At 47.6% G+C, this 27,460-nt stretch overlaps 1 protein-coding gene across 1 annotated transcript; it reads left to right on the top strand.

Annotated features, from left to right (window-relative positions):
- The first annotated feature begins 2,778 nt into the window (after positions 1-2,778).
- Positions 2,779-25,199, top strand: Lbh (LBH regulator of WNT signaling pathway). Its single transcript, XM_051169578.1, has 3 exons — positions 2,779-3,022; positions 5,889-5,991; positions 24,757-25,199. Exons 1-3 carry the CDS (start codon positions 2,997-2,999, stop codon positions 24,943-24,945), a joined length of 318 nt encoding a protein of 105 aa, XP_051025535.1. The 5' UTR covers positions 2,779-2,996; the 3' UTR covers positions 24,946-25,199.
- Positions 25,200-27,460: the final 2,261 nt, after the last annotated feature.

Raw genomic sequence — 27,460 nt, 5'->3', positions numbered from 1 at the left:
CCTTCATTTAATCAAAGGCAGTAAGGGTGGAAACCCATCTCATAGAGCAAAGAGAAGAAATGGTCGAGGTGGGCCTTAAAAATCTCCTGTAACTTTCTTTGTTTGGGTTCGGTTGTTGCCTTGTTGAGACAGGGTTTCTTAGAATCTGGCTGTCCTATAGACCAGGCTGGCCTCAAACTCACAAACTTCTGCCTGCCTCTGCCTCCCGAGTACTGGGACTAAAGGCTCATGCGCCACATCTACCTCCTAAAAGCGGAGATGGAAACAGTGTAGCGGAAGGGAAAGCTGAGAGTGTGTGCTTAGTCCTTGAGTTCCAGGCCCAGGCCCCGGCCCAACGTTGTCTAGCTTTGGCAAGTTTCCTAATTTTATTTCAGCTATGGTTTGAACATCTGTTAACCGAAGGGTCACAAACTGTTAGTTGTGCCTTTTCATCTCATCACATTGGGTTTGAAAGCCAGCAGAGCAACATGTTTTGGAAAACTGCAAGGGGTTGTATAAATGGGACCGGCACGGTATAGATTTGAGAGTCACCATCTGAGGCCGGTCTTCTGCTCTAATTTACTGACAGGTGAAACTGAGCTAAACGGTACATTCGTGCAGTTTCCCAAAAAGTAGTCCCCTTGCACTATCTCAGTGTCTTCCAATGTAGGATATTTTCCACCGGGCCAAGTTGTTCTAGAGGGAGGGTGGCCTCTCCCTACAAAGGACTAATTGCCTTTCACGGTGTGTGGTGGTCATAAATGGGTTAAGATAACTTTGTCACTTTTGGTAGCTTCACAAGGTAACAATCACAAATGTGTGAAGTGTGCCTGTGATAGGTCCTGGCAGTATGATAGCCTTTCCCCCAGGCCTTCTGAGGGGAGCCAACATGGCTTCCTTCAGCTCCTCTCAGGGCCTACTTGAGAGACCACCCCTCAGAAGGTTTCCAGGAAATCTCTGCCTAGAACCTAGCTCGTTGGCTCCCAAGTGACAACATGCAATATGCCACATGCCAGCCAATGACACTGAGGTACTTTCCCACCCTATTAAAAGGTATAACCGGACCCTCTGTTGATAAGAATACACCATGGGCCATCTTCCCTCTGCAACTGTTTATAAAGAGGGGCCCTCCACCAGACCCCTGCCACCTGGCTGGAAGTACTCCTGAGTCACACAGGCAACCAACTCTTCGTTTGTCTCAAGGAGTAGGGGCGGCCTCTTGCGGTTTCCTCATCACGGGGTTTATGGACACTGTTCTTTTTAGTTAGCTCCAGCTTTTACTCAGGTTGTATATATGTACAACTGCTGGCGAAAGCAAGTATTGCAAAATCGCTCTTATAGGTTTCTTTTATTTGAGGATTAATTCGAGGGAAAGAGGAGATGCTGACAATTATGAGGTCCTCTTTCCCAACAACCTCATGGCCCTGCCGCTGAAAACCCCTCTCTTGAACCTAGCAGCCTCCCCCCCCCCCCCCCCCCCCCCTCCGAAAGAACCAGCATAGTTCTATTTTTCTTTCAGGGTGCAGACATTTTAAATCACATTTAATCGTGCTTAATTTTCCACCACAGCTCTCTCTTTCCCCGGTCCCTTTATGCACATAGGTCAAGGTTAAAAAGCTGTTTGAGGAGAGTAATGGAAACAGAGGCCACAGAGGGGCAGTGCTGGGTACTGAGTCCGACTCCTGTCTTCCTGGCTCTGGGGGCTGCACAGCAGCTTAGTCCCTAAGATAGACATTGGAACAGCAATTCCTGGGCAATGAAGGAGTCAGTGTCCCGAAGCTCTTTGTGTTTGATGTCAGAACAGCTCTGGGAGCTGAGGCTAAAGGGAGGTAATCGCACTCTGCAGCCTCTACTCCTACTCCCAACCGTGTGTGTGTGTGTGTGTGTGTGTGTGTGTGTGTGTGTGTGAGAGAGAGAGAGAGAGAGAGAGAGAGAGAGAGAGAGAGAGAGAGAGAGAGAGAGAGAGAGAGAGAGAGAGAGAGAGAGAGAGAGAGCACGCAAGCGCGTTCGCGCAATGGAAAAACCCTAGTTAAGACACCACATCCTTTCTCCCACAAACAGAACCCTCCATGGACCCCAGGACTGTAGACTTTCAGAAAGCCAACATGCCCCCGCGGGCAGTGGGTGCTCCCAGCTCCGTGACTCTGTAACCTCTTTCCTATCTTTTTCTTTTTCCTGATCTTGCCCTGGGCGCCATGATCAGGGTGCCACGGACGATGACCCCTAGGAGAGGCCTAGTCTGCACAAATGACCAGTGAAGAGGATCCTGAGATGCGGGCGTCACAGAGAACCTGGCAGCAGGCTCTCGGGTGGAGGAATGGCGGCCTCCCCCGGTGAACTGTTAAGTCCCGTGTGGGTCCCAACGCCTTCCTCACGCCCACCCATCCCGGCAGCCTTCAGAGTCCCCAGGTGTATGCGGGGAGGGGGCTGCGGACGCTGCAGATTTGTGGGTAGGAATCCATCCGGCGCGTGGTGTGTGTGTGTGTGTGTGTGTGTGTGTGTGTGTGTGTGTGTGTGTGTGTGTGTGTGTGTGTGGTGTGTGTGTGTGTGTGTGTGTGTGTACGCGCGCGCGCGCGGGAACGGTGGGGAGGGGGCCAGGCTCGTAGCTGCTGTGAACCACCTCAGACCGGGTGCAGAGCTGTGCCTGTCCTCGTAGCCGCCCGCGGGAGCTGAGAGCGCTGAAGCCATTCATGATTTTGGTGACGTTATTCTAAGTGAGGGCGAGGAGAGGCGGGGTCGCCCGCGGACAAGCCCCGCCCAGCCCCTATAAATTCGGCTTCCCGGGCTCTTTGTGGGACCCGGAGCTCGGTGGAGAGCGGGGAGCTTGGTCTGCACTACCTACGCCGCTGGCAGCAAGGCTGTCTGAGAAACGCGGACCGTGATCGCCCTGTACTCGCTCTTAGCTGCCCGCTGCTTTCCTCTGCACCCCTTGACATCCTCATTCAGGACGAAGTGATCGTTATTTTGTTTTTGTTTTTTAAATCACAAGGGCGTGGGTCAGCCTCCCCTAGGACTTCATGTCTGTATATTTTCCCATTCACTGGTGAGTATCCTGCGCCTGAGGCGGACCCGCGTTTAACCCGGGTGGCTGCGGGGTCCGGTGGCTGCCTAGCTGCCGGCTCCGGGTGCGAGGCCAGAGAGTGGGACCGACACCCAGTGCGGATTAACCTGCCGCCTCAGCCCCTGCAGGAGTCGACGTCAAGGTTGCAAAGCTGGGGGTTGGGGGAGGCGGTGCTGAGAGCATCCAGACAAAGGAAGTGAACTCGGAACCGTCACTGAAGTGGCGGCCGGAGGGTGTGGATATGGTGGCGGTGGGTGGGGGAGAACCCGGGGGTCCCTTCTGAAGCCCCCTAAGGAAACCTTGTCCCCTGAGGGCGGCAGGAGATGAACCCCGCTTGGTGCATGGGCTCCGGCTCACCGGGCCCCTCCCCTTTTCCTTTTTGTTTGCACGCAAGTCTCCGCGTCGAGGGTGGCTGCAGCAGGGCAGAGCTGTGGCGGCCTCTTGGTTTGCAGAGCTTGGGAAGAGGGAGACGCTCTCTGCACAGCCAAGCCACAAGCAGCAGGGTGCACGCTACTCTTCAACCCTTGCCCTCTCTGAAGCTTCTAAAATCCAAAGCGCCTTAGTGGAGGGCCAGGGCCGGGAAGGAGATTGGATGAAGCCGGTCACAGCTGAGTGGGTGGCTGCAGTGGTCTGCCTCTAGCCGGGGAGGATCAGGTTGTGGGGCGTCAGAGCCAGGAAGGATACGGGGAGAGGCCCCTAACTGTTGCAAAGTGCGAGCCAGCTGCTTCTTCCTTCTTGCTGTGGGGTAGAGGGTGGGCGCTACAAGCAGACAAACGCCCGCCTGTTGGACCTGGAGCGAGCTTGCAGGTGCCGGCCTTGGAGAGCCAGTTCTGGGTCTCCAAGGCAAGCTCTAAGCTTAGGGAAAGTGGGCCCTAGTCACGGCGCTGTTCTGCTGAGCCCAAGAACTCTGAAAGTTCATGTTTCTTGTTTTAACTTTTTGGGCCCCGCGCCACAGTTCCCAGAAAGAACAGAACGCCGCCGCTATAGGAGACAGAAGAGCCTGGTCACACCCCTGTGGTGTGGACACTCTAGTGACTCTTCTTTGGGGGTTGGAGGCAGCTTTTCCAGACATGGGAGGAAACTGTGAAAAGTGTAGCTTCTAAACCTATACCGACCCCCAAGCCAGTCACCCTTTCTTAGACTCTCCCTCTCAATTTGTCTCTGATTAGAGAGGCCACCGACTTTCTAAAGAAAGTAAAAATTCCCTACACCTGAAACTTGTGTGCCCTCTCATGTGCAGACAAGTCAGGCGCCATCTGGGAGAGGCTTTGAAGAGTGGTGGAGGCCTTGTGCCCCCCTTCCCCCGCCCCCGTTCAAAATTTAGTAAGGTAGATGTTAGGAGCTCTTGGACATATTAGCCCCCCACGCTCCCATTATGTTTATGATTCTTTTGTTAATTAGCACTTCCCTCGATGTCTGCAAAATTTTCCCTTCCAGACGTAACCACGAGATGTGCGTTATTAGCAATTATTAGCATTTTGGTAATAAACAGGGCTCCGGCAGCTCAGAGAAGTTCCATGGTTTGTAAAAGATGGCACAGCTCTTAAGTGGTGAGGGCAAGCAGAACTGATTGATCGCTTCCGTTCTCGGGGCCAAATACCATTTCTACTTTTGGTATACCGCCCCCCCCCCCCAAAGGATTCTTGTCTTCCTGTTTTCTTAGATGTAGTTTCTCTAAAGCCCGCCCCTGCCTTGCCTTTTACCTTTTTAAACCCGTGTGCACAGATGTGATAGTGAAAATACTAGATATTACGTCGTGGGTACCTGGATTTGGTATGTGCGTTTGGGACTCTGCATACCGAAGTTGTGTATGCCCATGGCCTGTGCGAAGATAATGGACTGTTTGTACCCTGCTTAGAGAGCACAAAGTACTTTCACATGTCAGCCATTGGTGGGCCAATTTTGGCCCCTCTGGAAATTTCCTTGCACTCAGAATCTGTGTATCTTTAAGGCTTTTAATCCTGGGGTGTTTTTCATGCTGGGAGCTGGTAGCAGCTGCTGCTAGCACTACAGAAAGGGGTAGGATGGCAGATGTGAAGCTTGCCGAAAAAGCTGACCCCTTGGGGGTGGGACATTTTGCTAAAGGGGCACCAGACAGACAGAGACAGTAGAGGAGGCACCATGATTAGACTTTGTTTCCCTGAGGCTGGACTGTTGTTGTTATTATGTAATTCTACTGTGCAGTTCCCATTGGAAATTCATGGGCAAGATTATTCTTAGTGGAGGGGTGAAGGGAAACCTAGCTGCATTTGTTTCATATAGACAGACTCTCTCTCTCTCTCTCTCTCTCTCTCTCTCTCTCTCTCTCTCTCTCTCTGTGTGTGTGTATGTGTGTGTGTCTCTCTCTCTGTCTCTCTCTCTGTGTCTCTGTCTTGTCTCTGTCTCTCTGTCTCTCTCTCTGTGTCTCTGTCTTGTCTCTGTCTCTCTGTCTCTCTCTCTGTGTCTCTGTCTCTGTCTCTCTGTCTCTTCTGTCTCTTCTCTGCCTCTCTGTCTGTCTCTGTCTCTCGGTCTGTGTCTCTGTCTCTGTCTGTCTGTCTCTCTGTGTCTGTCTGTCTGTCTGTTTCTCTCTCTCTCTCTCTCTGGTTTCTAGTTTGTTTAAAAGACGATCCAAGCTCGCTTTGTGCAGGGGTTGGAGGCAGGGGAAGGATCTTTATCTCTGGAGGTGAGGGAGCTACAGCGCTATGGGTTTGAAGGTTGCCTCCTCAGGTGAGCTTGTTTTTCTGTGAGCTGTTGAGCATCTCTCATCCTATCCTTAGCCAATCCCCTGATCTCAGGTCCACGAAGTCATTAAGAGAAGGAACGTGCCTGTGGGAGCATATGTTGACTTCTGGTGTGGATTTCTTCACAGCCCTGACTATCTGAGATCGGCTGAGATGACCGAGGTGATGATGAACACCCCATCCATGGAAGAGATTGGCCTCAGCCCCCGGAAGGATGGCCTTTCCTATCAGGTGAGTCCAAACTTCTTGGAACCTTGCAACTTTTGCTGAGACTGGAAGTCTTGGTTTGGGGACTCCAGTATCACCTGTAAGAGCCGTGTCACCTTGAGAAAGTCCTTGACTGCCAGCGGCCTGGGTTTCTTCTTTTGTAAATTGAGGCAGCAGTGGTCCACAGCCTAGAGGATTGTGATGAAGAGTCAGCTTGATGAGAGCGTAGGTTCAAAGCATTTACAGTGCCTGTGCTGGTGCCAGGACACCTGGGAGTTCAGTAAGCGTTAATGACATCACTAGCTAGCACTCTTCAGTCTACCACTAGCAGCAGACCCTTCTCCCTAGCCAGGACTTATGCAGTTGAAAAAAAATGCAGTTGTGGGGAAGGGAGGTCTGATAGGAGTATGGCTACCTGTCTTCTCAGGGTGACAGTTGACTGTCAGCTTTAGAGCTCATGTTTCAAGCACACAGAGCTGAGGAGGACTCTCCTTTATGGATGCCGATGGGAGACAGTAGCTTAGGGCTCATCCCGTCTACTGGAGATAAATACATAGGACAGTAAAAACAGAGTGCGAGGCCTCCTTCCTCATTTTTGACCAGTGTTCTTAGAGTGTCAGGAAGTTTCAACATGACAGAGGGGTGGGTGGCTAGGGATAACATTACCAGCCAGCAACAGAGCACATTGCTTACCTCTGGGACAGACAGCTGGTTTTTGAATCACCAGAGAGTCCTTAGACTGCCAGTTTGGGAGGAGAGAAGTATCTGTAAGGGAATATTTTGTACAGCAGCTACCCCAGGCAAGACGAACAAAGCAGGAAGTAGAAAACACTCCGCGCACATTACTTTGCTCATTCTTGGCTGTAGCTCCCAAAGGAATGCCCTCTCACCTTCACCCTGAGACCCTAGCCCACCCCTATTTGGGGACTTGGCTCTTAACCCTTGATGGTTTTGATCTGACATATCCTGTGTCCTCATGCTGCACTAGTTCTGGCTGAGTCTAGGCTTACTCCAGTTGCTGCCTCCTTCCAGCTGTTTCAGGACACTCACGTTGTAAAGGATGAAACAAATAGAAAGGCGGGGACGGATGCCACGTGATGGGAGGCAAGTAATCAAAGAGAAGCCAAGATGAAAGCTAAGGTTGGGAACTTACGGGCTTGGGAGACTCAGGAGGCCCTTTGTTTTGTGTCAACACTTCAGGCCCGGCTTGGTGGCTACCAACAAGGATCCTGTTGGCCTGCAGGGGGTGAGGAGCCTAAGGGAAAATGGTCTTTCAAGACCTTCTCACCTTCTTTCCCTGGAGAGGGACTTGAGGAAGTCAGCTGAGGGCCCTGTGGTCAGGTGGGAGTTCCGGAAGTTTTCTGGCCCACCTGCTGGGGGTAGTACTGGATACCAGTTTCTAAGCCTCTGACTCAAGTCTCAGTGTCTTGGTTACAGGTGAGGGTGTATTTCAGTTCCGGGTTGTAGCTTTCCACCCCAGAACTTTTCCAGCTGTAGTTGTCGTGTGTGTGTGTGTGTGTGTGTGTGTGTGTGTGTGTGTGTGTGTGTGTTATAGTCTGTAAACACATCCCGAGCAAAAGAGTCAGGCAGTCTTCTCAGATCCCGATGGACTTGAGCCTTTGCACAGGTGACCATGGAGGAAGGGGCTGTCATACTGGGTGGAGAGTCCTGAATGGGGGCTGAGGTGGCTGGAAGAAAAGAAAAGCATTTCTGGATTCTTGCAATACCTGGACACCTCCTGAGAAAAAGACCTTCAAGGCTTCCTTTCTCATCCCGCTGAATTGAGGGCCCAGTTCCTACAGCCCAAGGGAAGTCTACCTGTCCCCTGGGTAGGGACCACTGCCCCGTGCCCACATAGCTTACCTGGAGCTCTTATTATGGATGAGTTCAGAAGAGGCTCTTGGTTGTCTGCTGACAAGAAATGGGAAAGTTATAGTGTTTAGCCAAGCAGCATTTACAAGGCACTTTCTACATTTGACCTGATAGACTGGTTGCTGTATCCAGGGCCCGGGGCTCATGGGAACCAGCATGTACATGCACTTCTGGAACATATGCAGCTTGGCCAAAATGTATGGGCGCCAATAATGTGATCCCACAGAGTCTGAGATGTCATGACATGGAATCAGCGAGGGCTGGGCTTTGAAGGAAAATGAGAGCCTTGAGGAGGGCAACCCCATCTCTCACATGTAATTTTACTGCAGCTTCAGATACCCCTTGGCTGCCTGTTTATGCAAAGTGTGGGGCTCTGCTGTGAGCTGGTCTGGCAATTGTCAAATGATGGGTACTCTCCGGGCCCTCACCAAGCTGGTGCCATCAAATTAAAAGCTTTCCCACCAACGCCCTGGGGATTGGCTGGGCCTGGCTCTTGGCTAAAGCCTGTCGCCCTGCATGCTTGGGCTCTGCTTGGAGCTAAGGGTGGGAACTTGGTGCTCTGTTCTTGGCTTTATTCCTGAGGATAATAATAGCATGTGGCTTTTACTGAGACCTGCTTTTCCAAGGAACCGAGTAAAGGCTGGAGACATCAATTAGGACTTGGCAGATGAAACAGAATCTCAGGCTTGTGATTTGACCTTGAAACAAGGTCGTCATATAAGTGGCCCATTGGACTTTTAAGTCATTCCCCTACCTTCCAGACCCACCAAGAATTAAGCTTTCCTGGCCTCTCTGTATCATGCATGGCCATTCTTTCAATGCCTGTGGGACTTTATATTTTCCATTGATGTTGGGATGGGTCTTCAGCACATGGGTACCATATTACCCTCCCATTGGCAGGTCTTCAGTGGCAGGGGTACCTGGCTATGACTTTGTATCCTTTAGCCATCATCCTTTCCCCTCTCATATACCTATATGCATACAGGGAAGGTATTACGGGGAAGCGTCTCTTGATTTAGAAGTAGCCTCTGTGGTGGTCTCTGAAGGTCCCTCGGTCAAGCCCATGCCTGTTCAGGCTCTGAAGGCATGTCCCTTTTATCCTCTGAAGGAGTCAGGCCAGCCCTTCAATTATCATTTAGAAATGTATACTAATAATTTTTGTTCTGTTTTATTGTATTTTGAGACAAGGTCTCATGTATTCCAGACTAGCAAAAGATTGACTTTAAACTCTTAATTCTTTTGCCTCTGCCTCTCAAGTGCTGGGATTATAGGCACAGAGTCCCATGCCCATTTTACGTGGTTCTGGGGCTCAAACCCAGGGCCATATATGTATGCCAGGCAAGTACTGTACTGACTGAGCTACATCCTCAGCCCTGAGTTCATCCCGTTTTCGGGATGTATAAAAATGTAGAGCCAATGCCTTGTTTTGTCTTCATATCCATCTGGAGAGTCATTCAAATAAGTGAAACCCACGTGGCACATTTATTTGGCAGGAATTATCATACCCCACGGGGGTGGGTGAGTAAATGGTTACTAGAAAGCCTAGTACATTTAGCTCAGGCTGTGGGCGGTAGCAAGCTCTCAGAGCCACGTGGGAGAGAGTCTCCGTGAGGATATTAATGTCCTTAAGGGTTGTAGCTCCATCCCCATGCTGTGTCTATGGGTTTCCCGACCAGGCACCAGCCTATGGGGCAGGAATGTGTGCCATCCAGTGCAAGGCAGTCAGTGGCTGCCTGGTAGGGCCTGCTGTTTCTATGAACCCACTACTGTACGAATGCCATGCGTGGGGATATGTCTTTCTCTGAGGGTCTCCTCTCAAATTGACCATCGCTCTGTTTAGGGAAGGGTTCTAGCTATCTTCCAATGAGCCCTTAAACCAAACCCCAAGGGGTCGTGGCATTTTTGGCCTTGTCCCCTAACTTCTTCTGGCACAGTGTACCCACACCGTCCAATTTTTATCACCATGCTTAAGTCTACAAATAGTTGATGGTACCCTCACATCTAAACCTGTTCCTTCCACAGCTTCTGGTCCAAGGTGTGGTGGGTTGATATTGTTGTCTTTCCTCAGACTCCTTTAATTCTTATGTTATAGACAAGGTCTCTAGCTCAGCCTGGCATATAGAACTCTCCATGTCGCTGAGGATGACCTTACGCTTCTGATCTTCTCACCCCATGTGCTGGGGTAACAAACTGTGTCACCACGTCTGTGTTCGGGGTGCTGGCGTGTAAACCCAGAGCCTCATACATTCTAGGCCAGCACTCTGACGACAGAGCTTGGCTACAGCCCCTCCCAAGGCTCTTCTTTGGTTGCCTTTGGTATTCTACCTGCTGTTTCCTCTGGTCATGCATGCCTGCCTTTGACATCATCTCTCAGTCAGACTGGCACCCAGGCTCTCCTGTCCAGAAAGCCTTTCTGAAAACCAGAAGGAGTGGTTCCCTCACACTCCTCACTGCTCCTGGGCTCCCCTCCCCTCCACAGAAGGTTCCATGGTCACCAGGAAAGCATCTTTCACAAACATCGGACTTTAAAAAAAACTTCAGTTGTCCCCAGAGAGACGGAAAGCTAAAAATCCCAAAACTCTCTGGCAGGAGATGCTCAGCCATAGTCAGGACACACGGCTGGGCTCGTGGCAAGTTTTCTTTCTCCTGACCTTTGTCCTACTTCTTCAAAGTGATGAGATGTACAGCAGGCGGGTCCATTGGATTTAGAAACGTGAACTGTCTGTCTCCTCTGAGTGACACCGGCTCATCTTAAGTTACCACACATCCCTGCATTGCAAGTCTTCTTTGTAGGAGAGTCCAGCACCTTCCCTTTTAGCTTAGAAGCCTAGACACAAAGACCACGCTCACTGTTGTGGAAAGTCCCTGGGTTAGGGCCTGCAGATGGCTGGAATTGTTCCCATGGGAGGCTTCTCCTTCTCCCCTGCCCCCATGGGCACAACAGTGTATTTGTGCCTGGCCATAGAGAGAGCAGGATTTTTTTTTTCACAGCCAGCCAGCCTGCTGCACACTGGATTCATACAGCCTCCCTCAAAAGGCCTGTGTTGGGTCTCACCCTCCCTCTCCCAGTGGCCATGTGTTCGTCATGCTGCAGAGCCAGGGGCTATGACTGCTCTTTGTTCCCCGAGTCCTACAAATAGACGCTTAATGAGTACTAAATGATGAATTGGGCCCTTCCTCTTTCCCTTTCCTGGGCTGAGGCTATCTCGGTACCTTGGCGATCCCATGGTGAATGTTTTAACAAGATCAGCATTTTTCTCCCAGTCGACACAGTCAGTCTCTTACGTTCGGATAGAAAGGGAGGATTGTACTGTACGGTGAGGAAAAGGAATGCATTTGGGTGGTGAATCTTGTGACTGAAGCCAAGAGCTATTCCTGGGTGTCTGGCGAATGTCCTGAGATGATCTTTCAGGCCTGAGTCTGAAATAATCCTTAGAGGATATGAAGATAGGACCTTATTCACACAGAGCTGCGGCATGCTGGAGCTTCCTTCCTTTCCAGCCTGGCTAGGAACAGGAGGGCTGCCTCTGCCTCTGCCTGCCTCTTGTCACCTGCCCTTCCCTCACGGCCAGGAGCTAAGTTAACCAGTCAAATCCTGTGCCCTGCAGTTTATCTTTGCCTTGTGGCTGGCCTCGTGACTGCACAAACCCATCTCAGAAACAATGTCTGTCACTGCCCAGAGTTTCTCTAAAGTAGTATTGAGGTGGTATTGTGACCTCAGGAGACTGGTGGGAGCTGCTTCCAGCCCTCCATCCCGCCCCCCTTCCCCAGTCTCCATTACCTTGCATTGGGGCAACATTTTTTTTTTTAAGGGTAGGCCTTATAGTAGATGCCTCCAACCATTTAACTAAAGCTGTGTTGACTTCTGGCTTCTTGGCCAGGGATTTTATTGGAGCCAAAGGGAAAAAAGACTGTAGATCTTTTGTGTGAAAGCGCATAGACCAAGCCAAGAGAAAGAACATCACAAACTTTGTTGTAGGCAATGCTTGATTCCCATGTCTTGAATTCATCTTCTGCTTTTACTCGGAGACCATGGTACTTGCCTGCGACCATCTGACCATCCCTGAGGATGGAGCAGGGTGAGTGCTCACAGTCCTTCGTGCTCCCACTCTACCATAGAGCCAAGACAGCAGAATGCGTGTTTTATTTTTCCAGTTAGAGTGTTGTAGTTATAGGAAAGTTCTTCCTTCCCTCTTTGACAGTCATTTCCTGTTTTCATTGAGAAAGTGTGCATTTTGTTATTTTTATGCTTTTCAAAATCGAGTGACTACTAGATAATGTTCATTTTCTTCTTTATTATTTTTTTTCTAATCTCCATACCCCTACTGGGCATAACTCATTGTTGTTGTTTTCTTTTTTTTTTTTTTTTTTACATTCCTGCATCTTTCACCTTCTTTTTCTAGTGCACTTTATGCAGTTAGAATTTACACTTCATTCTGGTCTGGGGCTTTAAATAACACTGGTCACTAGCATCATGGGTGTCACTACAATTTATATCAGAATACTCTAAAGCTGTCTTTCTTTCTTTCTGGTCCTGGGAACTGAATCTGAGGCTTTGTGCATGCTGGGTAATAGCTGTATCATTGAGCTATATACTCCTTCATTTTGATTTTGAGATAGGTTCTTGCTAAGTTGCCTAGGTTGGCCTGTTACTTGCTATGTAGCCCTGACTGGTCTTGAGCTCTCAACAGTCCTCCTCTCTCAGCCTCTCTAGTAGATACCCACCACCACACCCTGAAAAAACTAACATCATATCATGAGGTTGGATGATAATTTGTTTCATCATTGTCTTATTGTTGAAAATTTTAGGTCATATTTTTTCTCTCATACTGTGATAGTTTACATTAAAAATTTAATATAAATCTTAGTGAGTGATTTATATATACTTTTAGAATAGTTTTATAGTAGGACTTCTGAGTCAAAGGGAAAAAGTATGGCTGGATATATATGTGTTATCACTATAAAGATAATATTTATTCTTCATAGAATATAGCAAAGCAGACTAGACCAAAGAGGAAAGACCTAATCACATTCCTATCACCAGACTATTTTGGTGTGTTTACTTTCAACAGTTTTTTTGCTCACATTTTTCAATGCATAGTAAATCCTTTTTTTTTTCATTTAATATAATACTGTGACTATGCTCTTGTCATTTGATTATCTTTATAAAACAGTATTTCACTCTGTATATACCACTTCTCATTGCTGGATGTCTCAGTTGTGGCATCTTTTGTTCTTGGGACAAAACTGCTTTGAACATCATTTTACATAAGCCTCTGCACAGCCCTGATTTGTTTCTTTGAAATAAATCCCTGGAGATAGAACTACTGATTCAAAGAGACCCAACATCAGGCCTCTTTATTATACAGCACCTTGGAAACAGGCACATAAACAAGCTTATCAAATGTAATCTTCCAGCATCCATAAAGATGGGATAATGGTGGAACCTACAGATGGAGTCAGAAATGCATATTGTTATTTTAGTATGTTCAGATGTTTTGTATCTTCCTGTAGTTTATTACATATATGATGACAACAATTCATGGTGCTTAAGCAACATTTAGCCAGTACTGAAAAAAAAAAAAAAAGCTAGTGATCATATTCTTGGCCCATAGCTAATATAAGATACACTCTCTAGATTACAAATGTGTATAAGCTAGCCATGCTTCTATCTGTCTCCCTTACTCTATTAATGCTATTGAAGGCCCATGTAACCTTGAAAAGACCAGTGCGGTTACACAGACCTACAAAGTGTGGCCAAAGGTATGCCTCATAGGAAGTTCCTGGTTGAGAAACTTTGCTTCTCTGGATGTTAGAATAGACTGGATGGATACTTAGAAATAGATGTAAAATTTAATGGGCACCTCGCATCTACCCAACAGGTCGGCAAGGCTTCTGGTGCCTGTAAGTAACATAGGCTGGTATTCACGTAGACCGCAATATTCCTGCTGGTTTATGAAAATGGCAGTGCTTTTCCTGCCACACACTAGTTTCCTATTTCTGTAGTGATATGGTTTAGTTTTTAAGCAAGTGAGCCAAGAAGGAGCATGACACCTACATGGGTGTATCAGAGAGACGCAGGTGACCTTGCGAGGCTGGCAGACGCCTGTTCCCACGAGTGCGAAATTTTGCAGCACGGGTCCTGAGGAGGCTCTTACCGGATGGGACTGGCCACGAAGGAATTTGTTTTCTTCAAAGGTTGAGTACCTGCTGCTGTAGAAACCCTGTGACAGTACTAAATCATAATTTCTGTATTCTTTTGTTATTTACCCACTGAAATATGATTCACCACCTCCAGTCTCTTCATGGCTGTTTTCCTCAGCACTATAGCATGAGAGAGGTTCGTGCCAAATCGCCAGTCAATGATCCCCTATGTAGACACAACTTCACAGCCTGTGAAGTGTTTAGGCCGGGAGGCATCTGCTCCATGGGGTCACAGAAAGCTCCAGGCGCACAGAAGCAGGGAAGGCTCCTAAGGAAATCCATGCCCTCGCCTTCAGCTCCCTTCTGTGGCCTTGTGCAAATTGCCACCCTGAGCACTGCTTCTCTGCCTCTCTTTCTCCACCTTCCTGTCTGGTCTGTCCCTCTGTCTCTTTACAAGGGAAATCAGCTGGCCACACCTGGGGGGCATCAGAGAAACGGACCGTTCAAAACATCATGTCCTGGTAGCCTCCTTCCCTTCACAGTGAGAAACTTATCTGATAAAAATGAACCTCCCTGTGTACTAATTACTTGTGATCTATTTACTGATTAGTTAGTACTAATAGCCACATTGAACCAATAAAGAAATTTTGAATTTATAAAACCTTAAGGTCATCAGACTTAAAAATGTTAATGTATAGACACAAGAGATCTTTTGTTGCAGTTAAGTGTGTGAAAACCAATGGCTAAAACCTTGAAAATATAAAAAGACACTAAGAAAATATCCAGTCAGGTGTAATAGGACATGTCTGTAATCTCAGCTGTCACACAGCTGTGACCGAAAGAGCGTGAGTTTGAAACCAGCCATGAGTTCTCAATGAGTCCCAGGCTAGCCTGGGCTATGTAGTGAAACCCTGCATACATTTAAAAACAAGGCAAAGGTGTACTTTTCTAAGTAAATCCCATTTAGAAATAGAGTAGAAATATGGTTTCATATATAGAAAGGAATACTATAGGATGGAATTAGGATCTTATTTATGAGTGTCTTAGTAGAAAATGGTTGATATAAAATTGCCATAGTTAGCTGGGCAGTGGTGGTGCATGCCGTTAATCCCAGCACTTAGGAGGCAGAGGCAGGCGGATCTCTGTGAGTTCGAGGCCAGCCTGGTCTACAAAGTGATTCCATGAGAGCCAAGGCTACACAGAGAAACTGTCAACAACAACAACAACAACCCAACAACAACAACAAAAAAAACAACAGAAAACAAACAAAAAGAAAAAAGAAAAAAATTGCTATAGTTCTCACAATACACTGAGAATAATTGTTTCTTATTGTATTGGGGTTCTTTGTTGGACTTGGTTTCATTTGTTTATTTGCCAGGTTCTCACTGTGTAGCCCAGACTGGTCTGTAACTCAGTGTGTAGCTTGGGCTGGCCTTCCTGCCACAGCTTCTCCAATGCTGGCTTTGTAAGCATGCACTACTGTGCTGAGCCTGACACTGAGTATAGTTTAAAAGGCAGTATATAAATCCTGGTTTAAGGTATAAACATTTGTGATACAGTAGGAGCATTTAGGCACGCCAATGAAGGGGCAGTTGTTAAAGGTTCTCCTGGTGATTATGTCAACAAAACATATATATATATATATATATATATATATATATATATATATATATACCCACAGACCCTCTAATCCCTCCCTCCCAGAAGAAGAGCTGTGGTACCACAGCAGCATCTGAGTGGTACCACAGCAGCCATCTTGACATGAGTCCTCCTCATAAGTAACATGGCTTCACATTACCCATGGGTCCTTTGGGCACTACAGGGAACACAGAGCTTGGAACTCTCAACTCAGAGGGGTTCAGGGCATCTGGATAACTGTTTTCCACTCTCAGTTTTGTATTAGCTGTGCCATCTCAGGCAGTTCCTGTCACCACTGTGGGCCTCAATTTCCTCATCCCAGTCAGAATTAATCTCTCTTAATTTTGTTGTCTTCAGCATTGACTTTCCTGGCCATCTTCCTGAGAATATGTTTTTTTTCCCCTCAGGCCAATGGTTCTATGCTTTGAGTTTCAATGTATACTTTAAAAAAAAAATCAATTTATGAGCTTTTGTTTATGTGTGTGCTATGTCTTTATATTATTGTTTTAGGAATTAAAACATATTTTTTCAATTTTTACTTATTAGTTTATTTAGACTAACAATGAAGCAGTTATATGATGACATAAATAATAGTTTTTCATAAAATAACTATATTTTCCAAAACAGAAAATCTTAGTGAGAAGAGAAGCATTGTTTTCACACTTTTAAATCTCTCTTATGTCTGGTCAAGGGGAAGATGGTAAGATTCTCATGTGTTATTCTCATGAGTAAATTTGCTGCAGTGTGAGTTGGCTGAAGTAGATGAATAAAATCTTACTTATACAGGCTCATCACTTAGGAATGGAAGAAGCATTTTCACATCTTTTCCACATTGTTTTAGTACATCACCAGGATGTAACAAGAAGTAGGCTTTTCTCGTTTATTTCCATTTCTCTCTTCCCTTCTCTCCCTACTCTCTCCTCCCTCCATCCTCTCTCCTCCTTTTCCCTCCTTTCCTATCCCCTCCCGTTCTCCCCTGACACTTTTTTTTTTTTTTTTGAGACAAGACCTCATGTGGCCTAGGCTGGCCTCCAACTTGCTATGTAGCAGAAGATGACCTTGAATTTCAAATCCTCCTTGCCTCCAACTCCCAAGGGCTAGGAAACAACAAGTGGTAGTTTCTTAAATATTATGTGTCTTCAGATGAAGCCTTATGCGTGAACTTTCTGTATTCTTACATTAACATTTATTAATCTGGTTGTACTTTGCTTGAATCTTTCCCCCAAGTTCAGTTTTGTAGTGTATTACACTGATCATTTGGAAAAATAAGTTATTTAGATTTTCCACATGGTGACACATTTCATTATTCAATATCAAAAAATCATATTTGTTAATATTATTGCTGGTCTCATCAGAAGGCTAGGGAGCATTAAAGAGTTATCAAGCTCACGGTGGCTGGTATAAATTTTACAAAATTCTGATTTTTTTTCACTCGAGAGGTCTATTTTTATCATTGGTCACTGATAGCATAAGTCATTTCCCATGAAACGACAGTCCGCATTATCATTTTTGAGAAACTATCCATATTGGAATAACCATAGTTTGTTTTCCAGTTGTTTTCAAGTACAATGGTTTGCCATTGAAAAAGTGGTTAGTTTAGCTGGCAACTCAATCATATAAGTGCTTTTATTGGGGATAACCCTTGTACTTGAATGAGCAGCAGAAATGCTTTACTTTAACTTGGCATTTTACCACCTAAAATATGAAAACATTATTTAAGTGAGTATTTGAGGAATATGAAGTACATGGATGATTGTCATTGATGTTGTTGTTTGTTTCTATTTTAATCGTTTGAGGTGAGAGATGATAAGTGATAACAAGTACAAATTTCAGACTACTTGTGAAGGCGTCAGTAGTTTCAGTAACTGGCTTTTTATATCATCAGTGTAAGTGTCAACACGGTATAAAAAGCAAATGGAACCTGAGTATTACTGAAAATATTTTTATTTCATCTATGCTTCCTCCCTAAGAGGATCTTGAAAGTGGCTTCTCTAGACTAATCAGACTGTGGCTGATGAGAGCAGTAGGGCTATCAGCTAATGAGATGGGTGTTACTTTCAGGCAGCTTTTGTTGCAGGAGGCCCTTTTTATGGTACCCTTAAAGATGGGTCATACGCAGATCATTTGCTTTTGGAGCGAGGGAAGTTGACCTGGTAGTGAGTGGTAGTGAGTGAAACCTGGCAAAGCCCTTGAGGCAGGACAGCAGGGTTGTCCAGGGATTTTCACTAAGGGGTGGGCTTGGAAGCCCTAGGGTAGCTTCCAAACAAAGGTCCAGACAAGGATGCCAAGGCTGAAGAATCAAGATTTTTGTCTCTAAAATGAAGAAGGAAGGGATAGTTGAAATGGCAGCAAAAAAAAAAAAAAAAAAAAAAAAAAAACAAAAAAAAACAAAAAAAAAAAAAAAAACAAAAAAAAAAAAAAAAAGAAAGAAAGAAAAAGAAAAAAAGAAAAAAAAAAAGAAATGGCAGCTAGGTCAGTGGACATGTGGGTAGTGCTGGTGAAGGAAGAGGAGCTGGGAATATTGGGCAGGAGGCTGACTTCTTTCAAAGGGGTAATGATGATATACGTATTTGCTAAGAGGCAGATATTTGAAATCATCTATGCCCCCAGAGAACTTTGAAGAAATCCTCTAATATCCCCAACACTTCATCTATTTCTGGGCCCAGCATTATCAGAGCCGTTAGTACTAACTGATTAAAAGTTGGAGGCCCTGGCTTGCAGGATGGGTGTGTGTTTGAGAGATGTTTATGAAAGATGGTGTTTATCCCAAGGATTTCCTTTTCCTTCCAGTTTCAAGGCTTAGACGCTTAAGCATCTTTGATCCAAAGGAAGGAGGTTCAGAGTGGAAATAAAGCCCAAATCTCTGTTCAAGTGCCCTGAAGGATTAGAAGCACCAGGGAAAGGCAAGGTAGGGTGAGTTGGATGTCCCACAGCCTTGGCTCAGAGAAAAGTTGAGAGGTGAGATGGACAGTACAAAACTGGATAATATCAGGCTATTAGGCTTCCCTGAACCCCCTCTATAACCCTCTGCCCCCTAAGAATCTTTCTGTTTTTCCCCAGCCACTTGCCACGAAGCCAATAAGATGCCAATTGTACGTACTAATGCCATGATAAGGTAGCAAGAGGTCAGATTTCAAAGACTATACTTCTTGCCATCACAAATAGCTAAGGACCAAAGTGCAGGGAGCGAATATTGTTCACTTGAATTAGCTACTGCTCCTTCATTCCGCCCTCCACAGCCCAGGGGGCTGGGAGTGATCTGCTCACTGTGACAGACCAGCCCCTCCTCCTAGGAAGGAATAAACACACAAGGTAAATCCATTGCTATTCTCTAGGAAAAACTAAGAATCCCAGGCCTTGGAAAGCTGTGCTTCAGCAGAGATCTAACTTCTCTGGGCGAGGGTGCCTGTAGTAGGCCCAGGGAGGAGGGTTGGAAGCTCTCCATGGAGGGACCAGGGTCTCGTCAAGAGCGTGGGTTCTATTCCAGCTGGCCTAACCCACATCCAAGGGGATCCAGCGGCTCCGAGAGAGGGGCGGTGACATCACAGGTTTTCTCCAAAGAACCTGGCCTGGGATATGTGAGTACAAACCCAGAGTAAAGTTCATTTGCTCCTGTCCCAAGCTCTAGTTGTTTAGCTTTCCAGACCCTCAGTCTAAATGCTCCTCTGGGACCCTTGCTTTCCTTAATAAGGACCAACATTGGCAATTTAAGAGTTTCTAGAGCATGTTCACACATACCTGGATTTGACTCTTTCCCAAGCCCTGTAAGATCAGCATTAGTATAAATCCAAATTTATAGAAGAGGAGGGAGGGGAGGGCTGGCTCAGCATCAGCACCCTGCACCCTCCCCAACAGCCCTGCAGAGTCCAAACCACTTCCTCATTTCATTCAAGGGGCTCAGAGAAACTAAAAAGATCCAGGACAGGTCACAGACATAGTAGGAGCGAGTGGCCAGACCTTTTGAATTCCTGGTCCACCTGTAGGCACAGTGTTTTTTGTTTGTTTGTTTTGTTTTTTCTCCAAAGCTGGCTTGGGGGTTGGTTCTTTGTTGCTCTCTGCAACTGGAGAGGGTACAGGCTTACTGTGTGGTTTTGTGTGCATTGCCTTGGGAAGCTAGCCTGACCCTTTTCCCCAGGCCTTCTGCCTTCCTCCCCACCCCAGCTTCTCCTGCCCTCTGCTCTTCCCCAGCAAAGAAGGGCAAGACACCCAGGGCTGCCAAGGGCTCAGCTTGCACAGCTGGTAATTAGCCCTTTGTGTCCAGCTAAGCACCTTTCATCTACCCCACCTGCCGGTGTCTGCTTTCTCCATTAGCGTCTCCCAGTTCCTTGCTGAGCCCTCCACCCTCTCTGCAGCCAGATCATCTTGTTTGTCAGAGATGATGGCCGTGCAGTTCACAGACAGGGAAGGGCCACAAAGACTTGACTAGCTCACATTTTCCGTAGTAGGTGCCAGGCAACTCTTTCTTATCCCCACCCCAGAGGCAGCTAGGTTTAGGTCACCTGGCTTAAAGGCAGACAGCTGATAGCTAGGCCTCAAAATTTGGGGCCTTTTGGAGGCCTAGTTTTGTCTTTCAGCTCTTCTCCATTGGTGAGATGGGAGCTGGCTCATCAGAAACTCTCCAGCCCAATTGACAAGGCTTCTGATGAGTTTATGGTCTTTAGAAACCTGGCCTCAGCCCTACAGCTCTGCTCTGAGGCCACTAGGATTGGTCAGCCAGTCTAATAGGCTCAGTCTTTCTGAAAACCCTGTTTTCATTGTTCCCGTAATTAATTACGTAGTTTGAGTGCAGTCGTTTTATTCAATTTATGTTTATTTAAGTCACATGTAAAATTTGGCCACCTTTCATGGACTCGGTTAGCCATCCGTGACTAGTGGCCACTGTACTGGACAGCACGGAAATCATTTTCATTATGGCGGAGCATTCTCTTAGCCTGCCCTAGCCTTCTCATCCTCTAGCATGGCAGCAGCTAAATCACATTACGAAGACAGGCTCCTAGATCATTCTGAGGCTCCTTTTACCCTTCAGTGGAGTCATTTCAAGTTCCCCAAATGTCAGGACCTATTCGTGATGAGAGGACACCTGGCAAAGGGCACCTCTACTGAGGTGTCCTCTGTGAGATTCACTGGTACCAGGGCTGTGCGCGTGCTGTTCATGTCAGGCTTAAGATGTTTTTGGAGCTTGTGTGATCAACAAGATTCTGTCCCATTTGTGTAAGTGGGAACTTGGTGCTCATTAGCTCTGTCCATGCTGTCATCCTGGGCATCTCCCATGTGACAGCTGCTTGTGGAGTGATGGCGGGGTAGCAAGGGGTCAGGCTGAAGAAAACAGTGGGGTGCTGGAAGCCTCTGGGCTTGCTCTGCTAGGGATGGGACAGGAGATACTCATCAAAGCCTCCCAGATGTCCTCCTGGAGAGGGATTTTCAGGTTGTTTTTCTCTCTCTCTGCTGGAGAGAGAGAGAGAGAGAGAGAGAGAGAAAGAGAGAGAGAGAGAGAGAGAGAGAGAGAGAGAGAGAGATGGGGGGGGGCGGGGGGAGATGGGGCACTATGGACTTGAAGGTTTAACCAGAAGCAGTTTGTTTCTGGAACAGGACGTTTCTTTGTTCTCTGCACGGTTCTGCTGGGCAGCCCAGCATGCCACACACTGCTTGCCTGCCACCCCAACCATAGCAGTCATGTGCTTGGCAAGTCCAACGAGAAAACTTTCCTTCCTTCCTTTCTTTCTTTCTTTTCTTTCTTTCCATTGCCTTCTTTACCCAATCAAATTGTAGTTGCAACCTGTCATTTTTCTGCTGCCTAGATGATTATAAATCCATGACTTAGTGGAAAAATGCTGACCTCCTCGGGGTCAGCCTCTTAAGCAGCTGCCGGAGATAAGATTGTGCTGTAAAAGACTCAGAAACACTTTGCAAGGCTTTCTGTCTTTTCTCGGAGAAACAGAAGAGGCTGTTTTGGTACAGGGTGTGTGTTGTTGTTGTTTGTTTTTGGAGAGAACTACAGTTCTCAGAGGCACCCATTTGTGTGATCTGATAATAAAATAAAATCTCAGCTGGAGGGGTAGAGTAATTATTATGGTTTTTTTTTTTTTTTGACAAATGTAAGTTTTGTAAAATAACTTTTTCTCTTTAATGGTTCCTGCTTTGAGTAGGTCACAGTGCAAACAGGTCTTTGGCAACTATCACAGTATCAGACGCCTAATGTTCAGACTGCCCCCAAGGACTTAAAAGCCCTACTGTGGAGCTCTTGGTATGAAAGCCTTGGTTGATATGATTTTCACGACCGTGTTGGGAGTATGAATTCACATTTGGAGAGTGGAAACTAGCTCTAGACCTGTGGGGGTGACTGCAAATAAGACATTGTGATTTGAATTTTGCTTTTGTCCTCAAAGCATTGTATCACTTCTGTATTTGCCAAGGACATGGACCCATCGAGTGTGGTACAAAGGCAGCTTCATTTCTCTGGAGGAAAAACTGAGGTGGGAGGACTTGATAGGAGGAGCCTTGCAACTGGTGTCAAGGGGACAGTAGGATCCAGATTCCGTGGTCCCTCCCAGTGTCCTTAAACGAATGCTTCACTGAAGCCCTGAGGACATCTGGGTCCAGGAGTGGCTGATTTCTAGGAGTGTGGCATGGCCTGCGTTGTCTGCCCTTAGGAATCTACTGCTACCTACTTCATACAGTTATCGTGAAGATGGAGACTCTGCTCAGCCATGGTCTCACCCATCATCAGTACCACCTTTCTAGCCTGTGGTAGAATCAGCTGTTCTCCTTCTGCTGGTCTGGGCTGCCCTAGTCCTTTCTCTTATTCTGTGGCTGGAGAGATCACAGGTAGAAGCAGGTTCTTATGTCTCCCAGCCATGGCACAGGCTGCCCCGTGGAAGGTAGGAGGAGGGCCCAGAGACTTGCTTTTAGTTCCCGCGGCTATGTCTCAGGTCCAGAAGGATGACAGTCTAGCCTGGGATGCTTTTGGACTTCTGTCTTCTTTGGACATGCTGGCCAGACCATCCTCTTTGTACACGAGCTGCAGCCTACATAGCTAATAGGACCATGAATACCTGAATTCTGTTCCCCTTCATCAGTTTTCCATCTGGCAAACCGAAGTGATAATATTGACCCAGGTGTATCCTACCTAATTCCAGATGAGGTTTGCATCCTAGTTCTGCCTTGTAACCTTCAGAGGCCCACACTCTTGCTCCCCCTAGGGCAATAGTGGTGTCTCAGTAAAGCGATACCTGGCAGAGCTTCGCAAACTGAAGTGTGCTTTCTGCTCACCGGGGAGCACCTGCATCGCACCACATGCTTGGAGGAAGGGGCCTCATATCCTCAGCCTCAGAAAGAGCTCAGCTCCATTGAAGTGAGCAAAGGGCCCCCAAAGCCCAGCAGACCCACTCTTCACTCACACTTGTTAGTATGAATGTTACCTCAAAGTCCAAGGGCAAACATCTGAGTGGGACATCAGAGTGGGCGGCATGACAGGAGATGGTGGCGAGCTCCTCCAGGCCTCCTTGACCTGCCTGGGTCCAGCCCCTCCCTGGTTTGTTTTCCTTCTGGCAGCTATTATAATACTTTTTATGAGGACCCTCTAAGTCTTTAATGATGCGTGCTCCTGCAGCTGGCTTAAGGCTTAATCCCAAGCAATAGGCCTTTATTGGATAAATGGTTAATAATCACTGGTCCACAGGGATTGGGATGCTGTGTGAGGCCTGTGACTCTCAGAAGCCCCATGTGGCCTGTGATGGGGTCTGGGTGTATATAGGAACACTCTGGGAGTACCACAGAACTTGGGGGCGGGGTGGGGGTAGGGATAAGCATTTCTTCTACCCTCTGAGTACAGCAAAGCAGGCAGCTTCCAGGGATTTCTCCAAAATCTGTTTCCATCCATCCACTTTGATTTGATGTGAACAGACTGCATGACCTTCAGTGAAGTCTCCTTTCCCCTCCAGGGCCTGGGTTTCCTGTCTGTCAGACAGAGAGGTGGGAGGAGATGGCCTTGGAGGTGCCAAGTGTCAGTGATTTTTGGTGAGCCCAAGATTTCCCAGACCAAAGCTCCTCTCTCCTCTTGGGTGTGTCACTGAGGGCTATGAATGGCCCAGAGGATTAAGTGCTTAGCTGCTGGGCGAAGAATCGGGTCAGCTGTAGTCACAAGGCAGTACGTACAACGGGAAGCCAGACTTGGCCCCTAGTTTTATGGCCTGGCTCAGTGTCTTGGCCAGCACTGGGCAGAACTCACAGTGGGCACAATAAATGGAGCCTCTTCCCTGGGACTCTGGGAGGAGATGGGAGTCTTCCAGGTGTACTGCCAGCAGATGCCAGGAGTTGCCCACAGGTAAAAGGGAAGGCACCGTGGATGCTGTTCCTGGCTAGCATGTGACCAGAGGCCTTAGCTTGATCTGGCTTTGGCTTTGGCTTGGCCATTGCAATGAGAAACAAAAGGGCAGGTGAGCGGGAGCATAGGGGCAAGCACGCCTGAGCTTGAGTCTTAGTTACTCTCAGGCCAAGACAGCGAGTTTGCCCAAGCCGAGGAGTTTTAGCATAACATGAGCAACACTTGCTTTTGACTATGTTAGTTTAAAATGATAAAGAGACCTGGTTATTTGTTTCTTTGCGGCACCAGTAATTATTCTGGCAAGAATGTAGTGTTTTAGTGCTCTCTGTACGGTGTGGATTGTAGACATAACGTGCTTATTCTACAGCAAGGCCTGGTGTATGGTGAGAACACGAGCCTGTTCTTATATCTAGAAGCAAAACATTACAGGTAGAGTTACACCCACCCTTTGTTCAGTGGTATGGTCCACACATTTTTAGCTTCAGGATTACGGGGGGGGGGGGGGGGGGGGGGGGGAGTCTGGCTGAGATAGTTTTCCCTAGAACGTACTCCCTGGATCCTGTCTTACACCCACAGTGTCTAGAAGGCAGAACATAATCCTTGGAAGACAGCCAGTGATATCTCTGTCTCTCTGTCTCTGTCTCTCTGTCTCTCTCTGTGTCTCTGTCTCTGTCTCTGTCTCTGTCTCTCTCTCTCTCTCTCTCTCTCTCTCTCTCTCTGTGTGTGTGGGTGTGTGTAAGGAAAGAGCCAAGTTTCTTTTTTCACTTGATATATATGTGACTAGATGTCTGCTTTGTTATTTAAAATTTCAGATCTTTCCTGACCCATCAGACTTTGACCGTTGCTGCAAACTGAAGGACCGCCTACCTTCCATCGTGGTGGAACCCACAGAGGGGGAGGTGGAGAGTGGGGAGCTCCGGTGGCCCCCTGAGGAGTTCCTGGTCCAGGAGGATGAGCAAGACAACTGTGAAGAGACAACAAAAGAAAAGAAGGAACAGTAGGGTCCCTGCGGACTTGCCTGGGTCACGACAGCCTGCATACCTGAACTGTTTTCCCATCATGATGGAAGAAGAGAGTGAGCCACAGTCATTCTGAAAATGTCAAATGAGGCTTCCGGTTTTTGCACCTGAAAATCACCGAGTCGGTTTTCTTTTCTTGTCTTTTTTTTTTTTTTTTTTTTTTTTAAAACTTGTTGAGCAATGGAGCCCTCTGACAACTCGCAAGGCTGAGAAAGGAAGCTGCTGAGAACAGGGGTAGGGGTGGGGGTGGGAAGGGGTGCTGCTTCTAAGATCTCTATCTGAACTCTAGTGCCAGAGACAGTGTGGAGTGTGTGTGTGTGTGTGGTTGGGGAGGAGTTCTGGCTGAGGCGGGGGGGGGTGAGCAAATGGGCAAGAAACATTTTGGATTTAAAAAAAAACTAACAAAACAAAAATGAAAACATAACAAACCCCACACTCTTGAAAGAGAACTATAGCCAGGAAGTGATTGCCAGCATTTGCTCTGGCTACTGGCGCATCTGACAACTGAGTCTGTATCTTCAGCTCTGTTGCTCAGTGACACCAGCCTCTGCTTCCATTTCAAGTGTGTTTGGTACCCACAGAGAAATAGGGCCTGGAGAAACTGCCCAGGAAGCCAGCTGGAGGATTACACCCACTTGCCCTTTCCCGTGGACTCTGCCCCAGCTGCTTCAGGCTCTCAGAGCCTGCAGGGACCTGGAGGGTTTTAAGGCATAGTACTTTGAGTTTTTCTCCCTACTTACCCCCCTTGGCCCTCTCCACAACATATAGGGCAACAGCCAGAGCACTTCCTGCCCCTGTAGGACATTCTGAGGCTGCATCCTGATCATGGAGTGCCTCCGTCCATTGTAGGCCAAGAGTCCTTACTGAGTCTCCATAGAGCAGAATAGAATCAGCTCTCCCAGGCCCGCCCTTCCTTCTCCTTTGGCCACAGCAGTCAGGTGGATGGTCCCCAGCTCTGGCCTGCAGCAGTTCCTCTCCAATGGGGATTTCCCAGGCCCCATGGGAGCTAAAAGCAGAGTGTGTTTCCTGGTTGAGAAGCTGGCTTACTGGGCTTTCGTGCAGGAGCCTGGATGGTGCTGTGTGGATATGCTGAGCTTCCCATGAGGGTACCAGGCCTCCAGGGGAGACCTGTGGGACCCAGTTGGAGATGGTAGTGTCTCCTCATGTTGCTCCTGAGCACAGGTTGGGAGAAGATAAGGAGTGCACTGGGGTATCCTTATAAAATGGCAGCCTTTATCTCTCTGCCACCTTACCTGTTTCTGGAAAGCTCAGCAGTTGCATGAGGAAGTTAACATCTGGACTTGTCCTCTGATCATAGCTCAGAACCTTCTGGAACAGCAAATTAGAGGACAGAGTTTTCAGAGTAGGACTGTTTGGTCAAGAGGTGGACTTAAAGCCTTCCTTGGGCTTCGCTCAGCCAACTGAGGCACTCAATGCCCCCCCCAATGTCTCTGTGGGTCCAGGTTGACCCCCATCTTTGGACTAGTGTGTCTAGCTGTATTTTATACCTCAAAGTCAGTGTGGCTCTGGGGCACGTTGGGGCAAGAGCGTAGGGGTGTGCTGTTGACACGGCATTCGGCAAGGTTTGGTTCTGGGATGCCGATGGTCACCCCCCTCCCCCTGCCTCTTCCCTCTGTCGTCTGCCTGTGATACACACCGATGGCAATAACTTTTTCCGGCTCCTCGCAGAAGTGGGAGAGGGCTGCAGCCAACCCCACAATGGGGGAGCTTCTCTCTCTTGCTCCCACTCTGCTCTGTTTGGCTACAGAGATCTGTTAATCCCACTCTCCTTCTCCTGCAGCATCTCTCATCCCTCGCCTCCCTTTATGGACAGGTGTCTGGCCTTTTAAATTCCCGTGTTTTGGTGTCTTCTCACCCCTACTCCAATTATCTGTCTTGGTCTTGCCGTGTGATGGGGATGTGCTTGTAAATCTAGTATCAAATCGACTTTGTGTGTATGTGTGTTTATGGGGTGGTTTCTTCCTTTTGCTGGTCACCAGACCATGTTGTACCATGTGCAGTCTGAGCAGGCCAGGGGCTGACAGCTAATGTCAGGCCCCTCAGCGGTTGAGCCTGTTGGGGGGACCCAGCTGCTCTTGGACAAGTGGCTGAGCTCCTGTCTGGCCTCCTCTTTTTCTCCTCTTCTTCTCCTTCTCCCTCTTCCTCTCCTTCTCCTCCTCCTCCTCCTTCTTCTAGTAATTTGTGTGTATTTCTAACTGATCGTATTGAAAAAAAAATCCTAGTATTTCAGTACATGCCTGTTGTGAGATGAACCTCCTGTGACTTCTGTCTGTTCTGTTTTGAGGCTCAGGGAGAAACTAGCATTTTTTTTTCCAAACTACTTTTTGTCACTGTGACAGTTGTAAATAAAGTTTGAAAATGCTTTCCATTCTGGTTTGGGTTCCTTCTCCCCCCCACCCCCCATTGCATTGGATGGAAGGGATGGAGTCAGCTCAGGAATCAGGGGACACTGGCTGGAGAGGTCTGCCCTGCATCT

This window comes from Acomys russatus, chromosome 1 (genome assembly GCF_903995435.1).
Source record: "Acomys russatus chromosome 1, mAcoRus1.1, whole genome shotgun sequence".
NCBI lineage: Eukaryota > Metazoa > Chordata > Mammalia > Rodentia > Muridae > Acomys > Acomys russatus.
The sequence above is the reverse complement of the archived record's forward strand: the minus strand, read 5'-3'. Positions and strand labels throughout refer to the sequence as shown.

What these genes read in the sequence shown, in the direction of transcription:
- Lbh (XM_051169578.1), top strand. Translation starts at nt 2,997, where the DNA reads ATGTCTGTATATTTTCCCATTCACTG. An exon ending in GTATATTTTCCCATTCACTG is followed by an intron (nt 3,023 to 5,888) that starts GTGAGTATCCTG and finishes ATTTCTTCACAG; the next exon opens with CCCTGACTATCTGAGATCGG. An exon ending in AGGATGGCCTTTCCTATCAG is followed by an intron (nt 5,992 to 24,756) that starts GTGAGTCCAAAC and finishes TTAAAATTTCAG; the next exon opens with ATCTTTCCTGACCCATCAGA.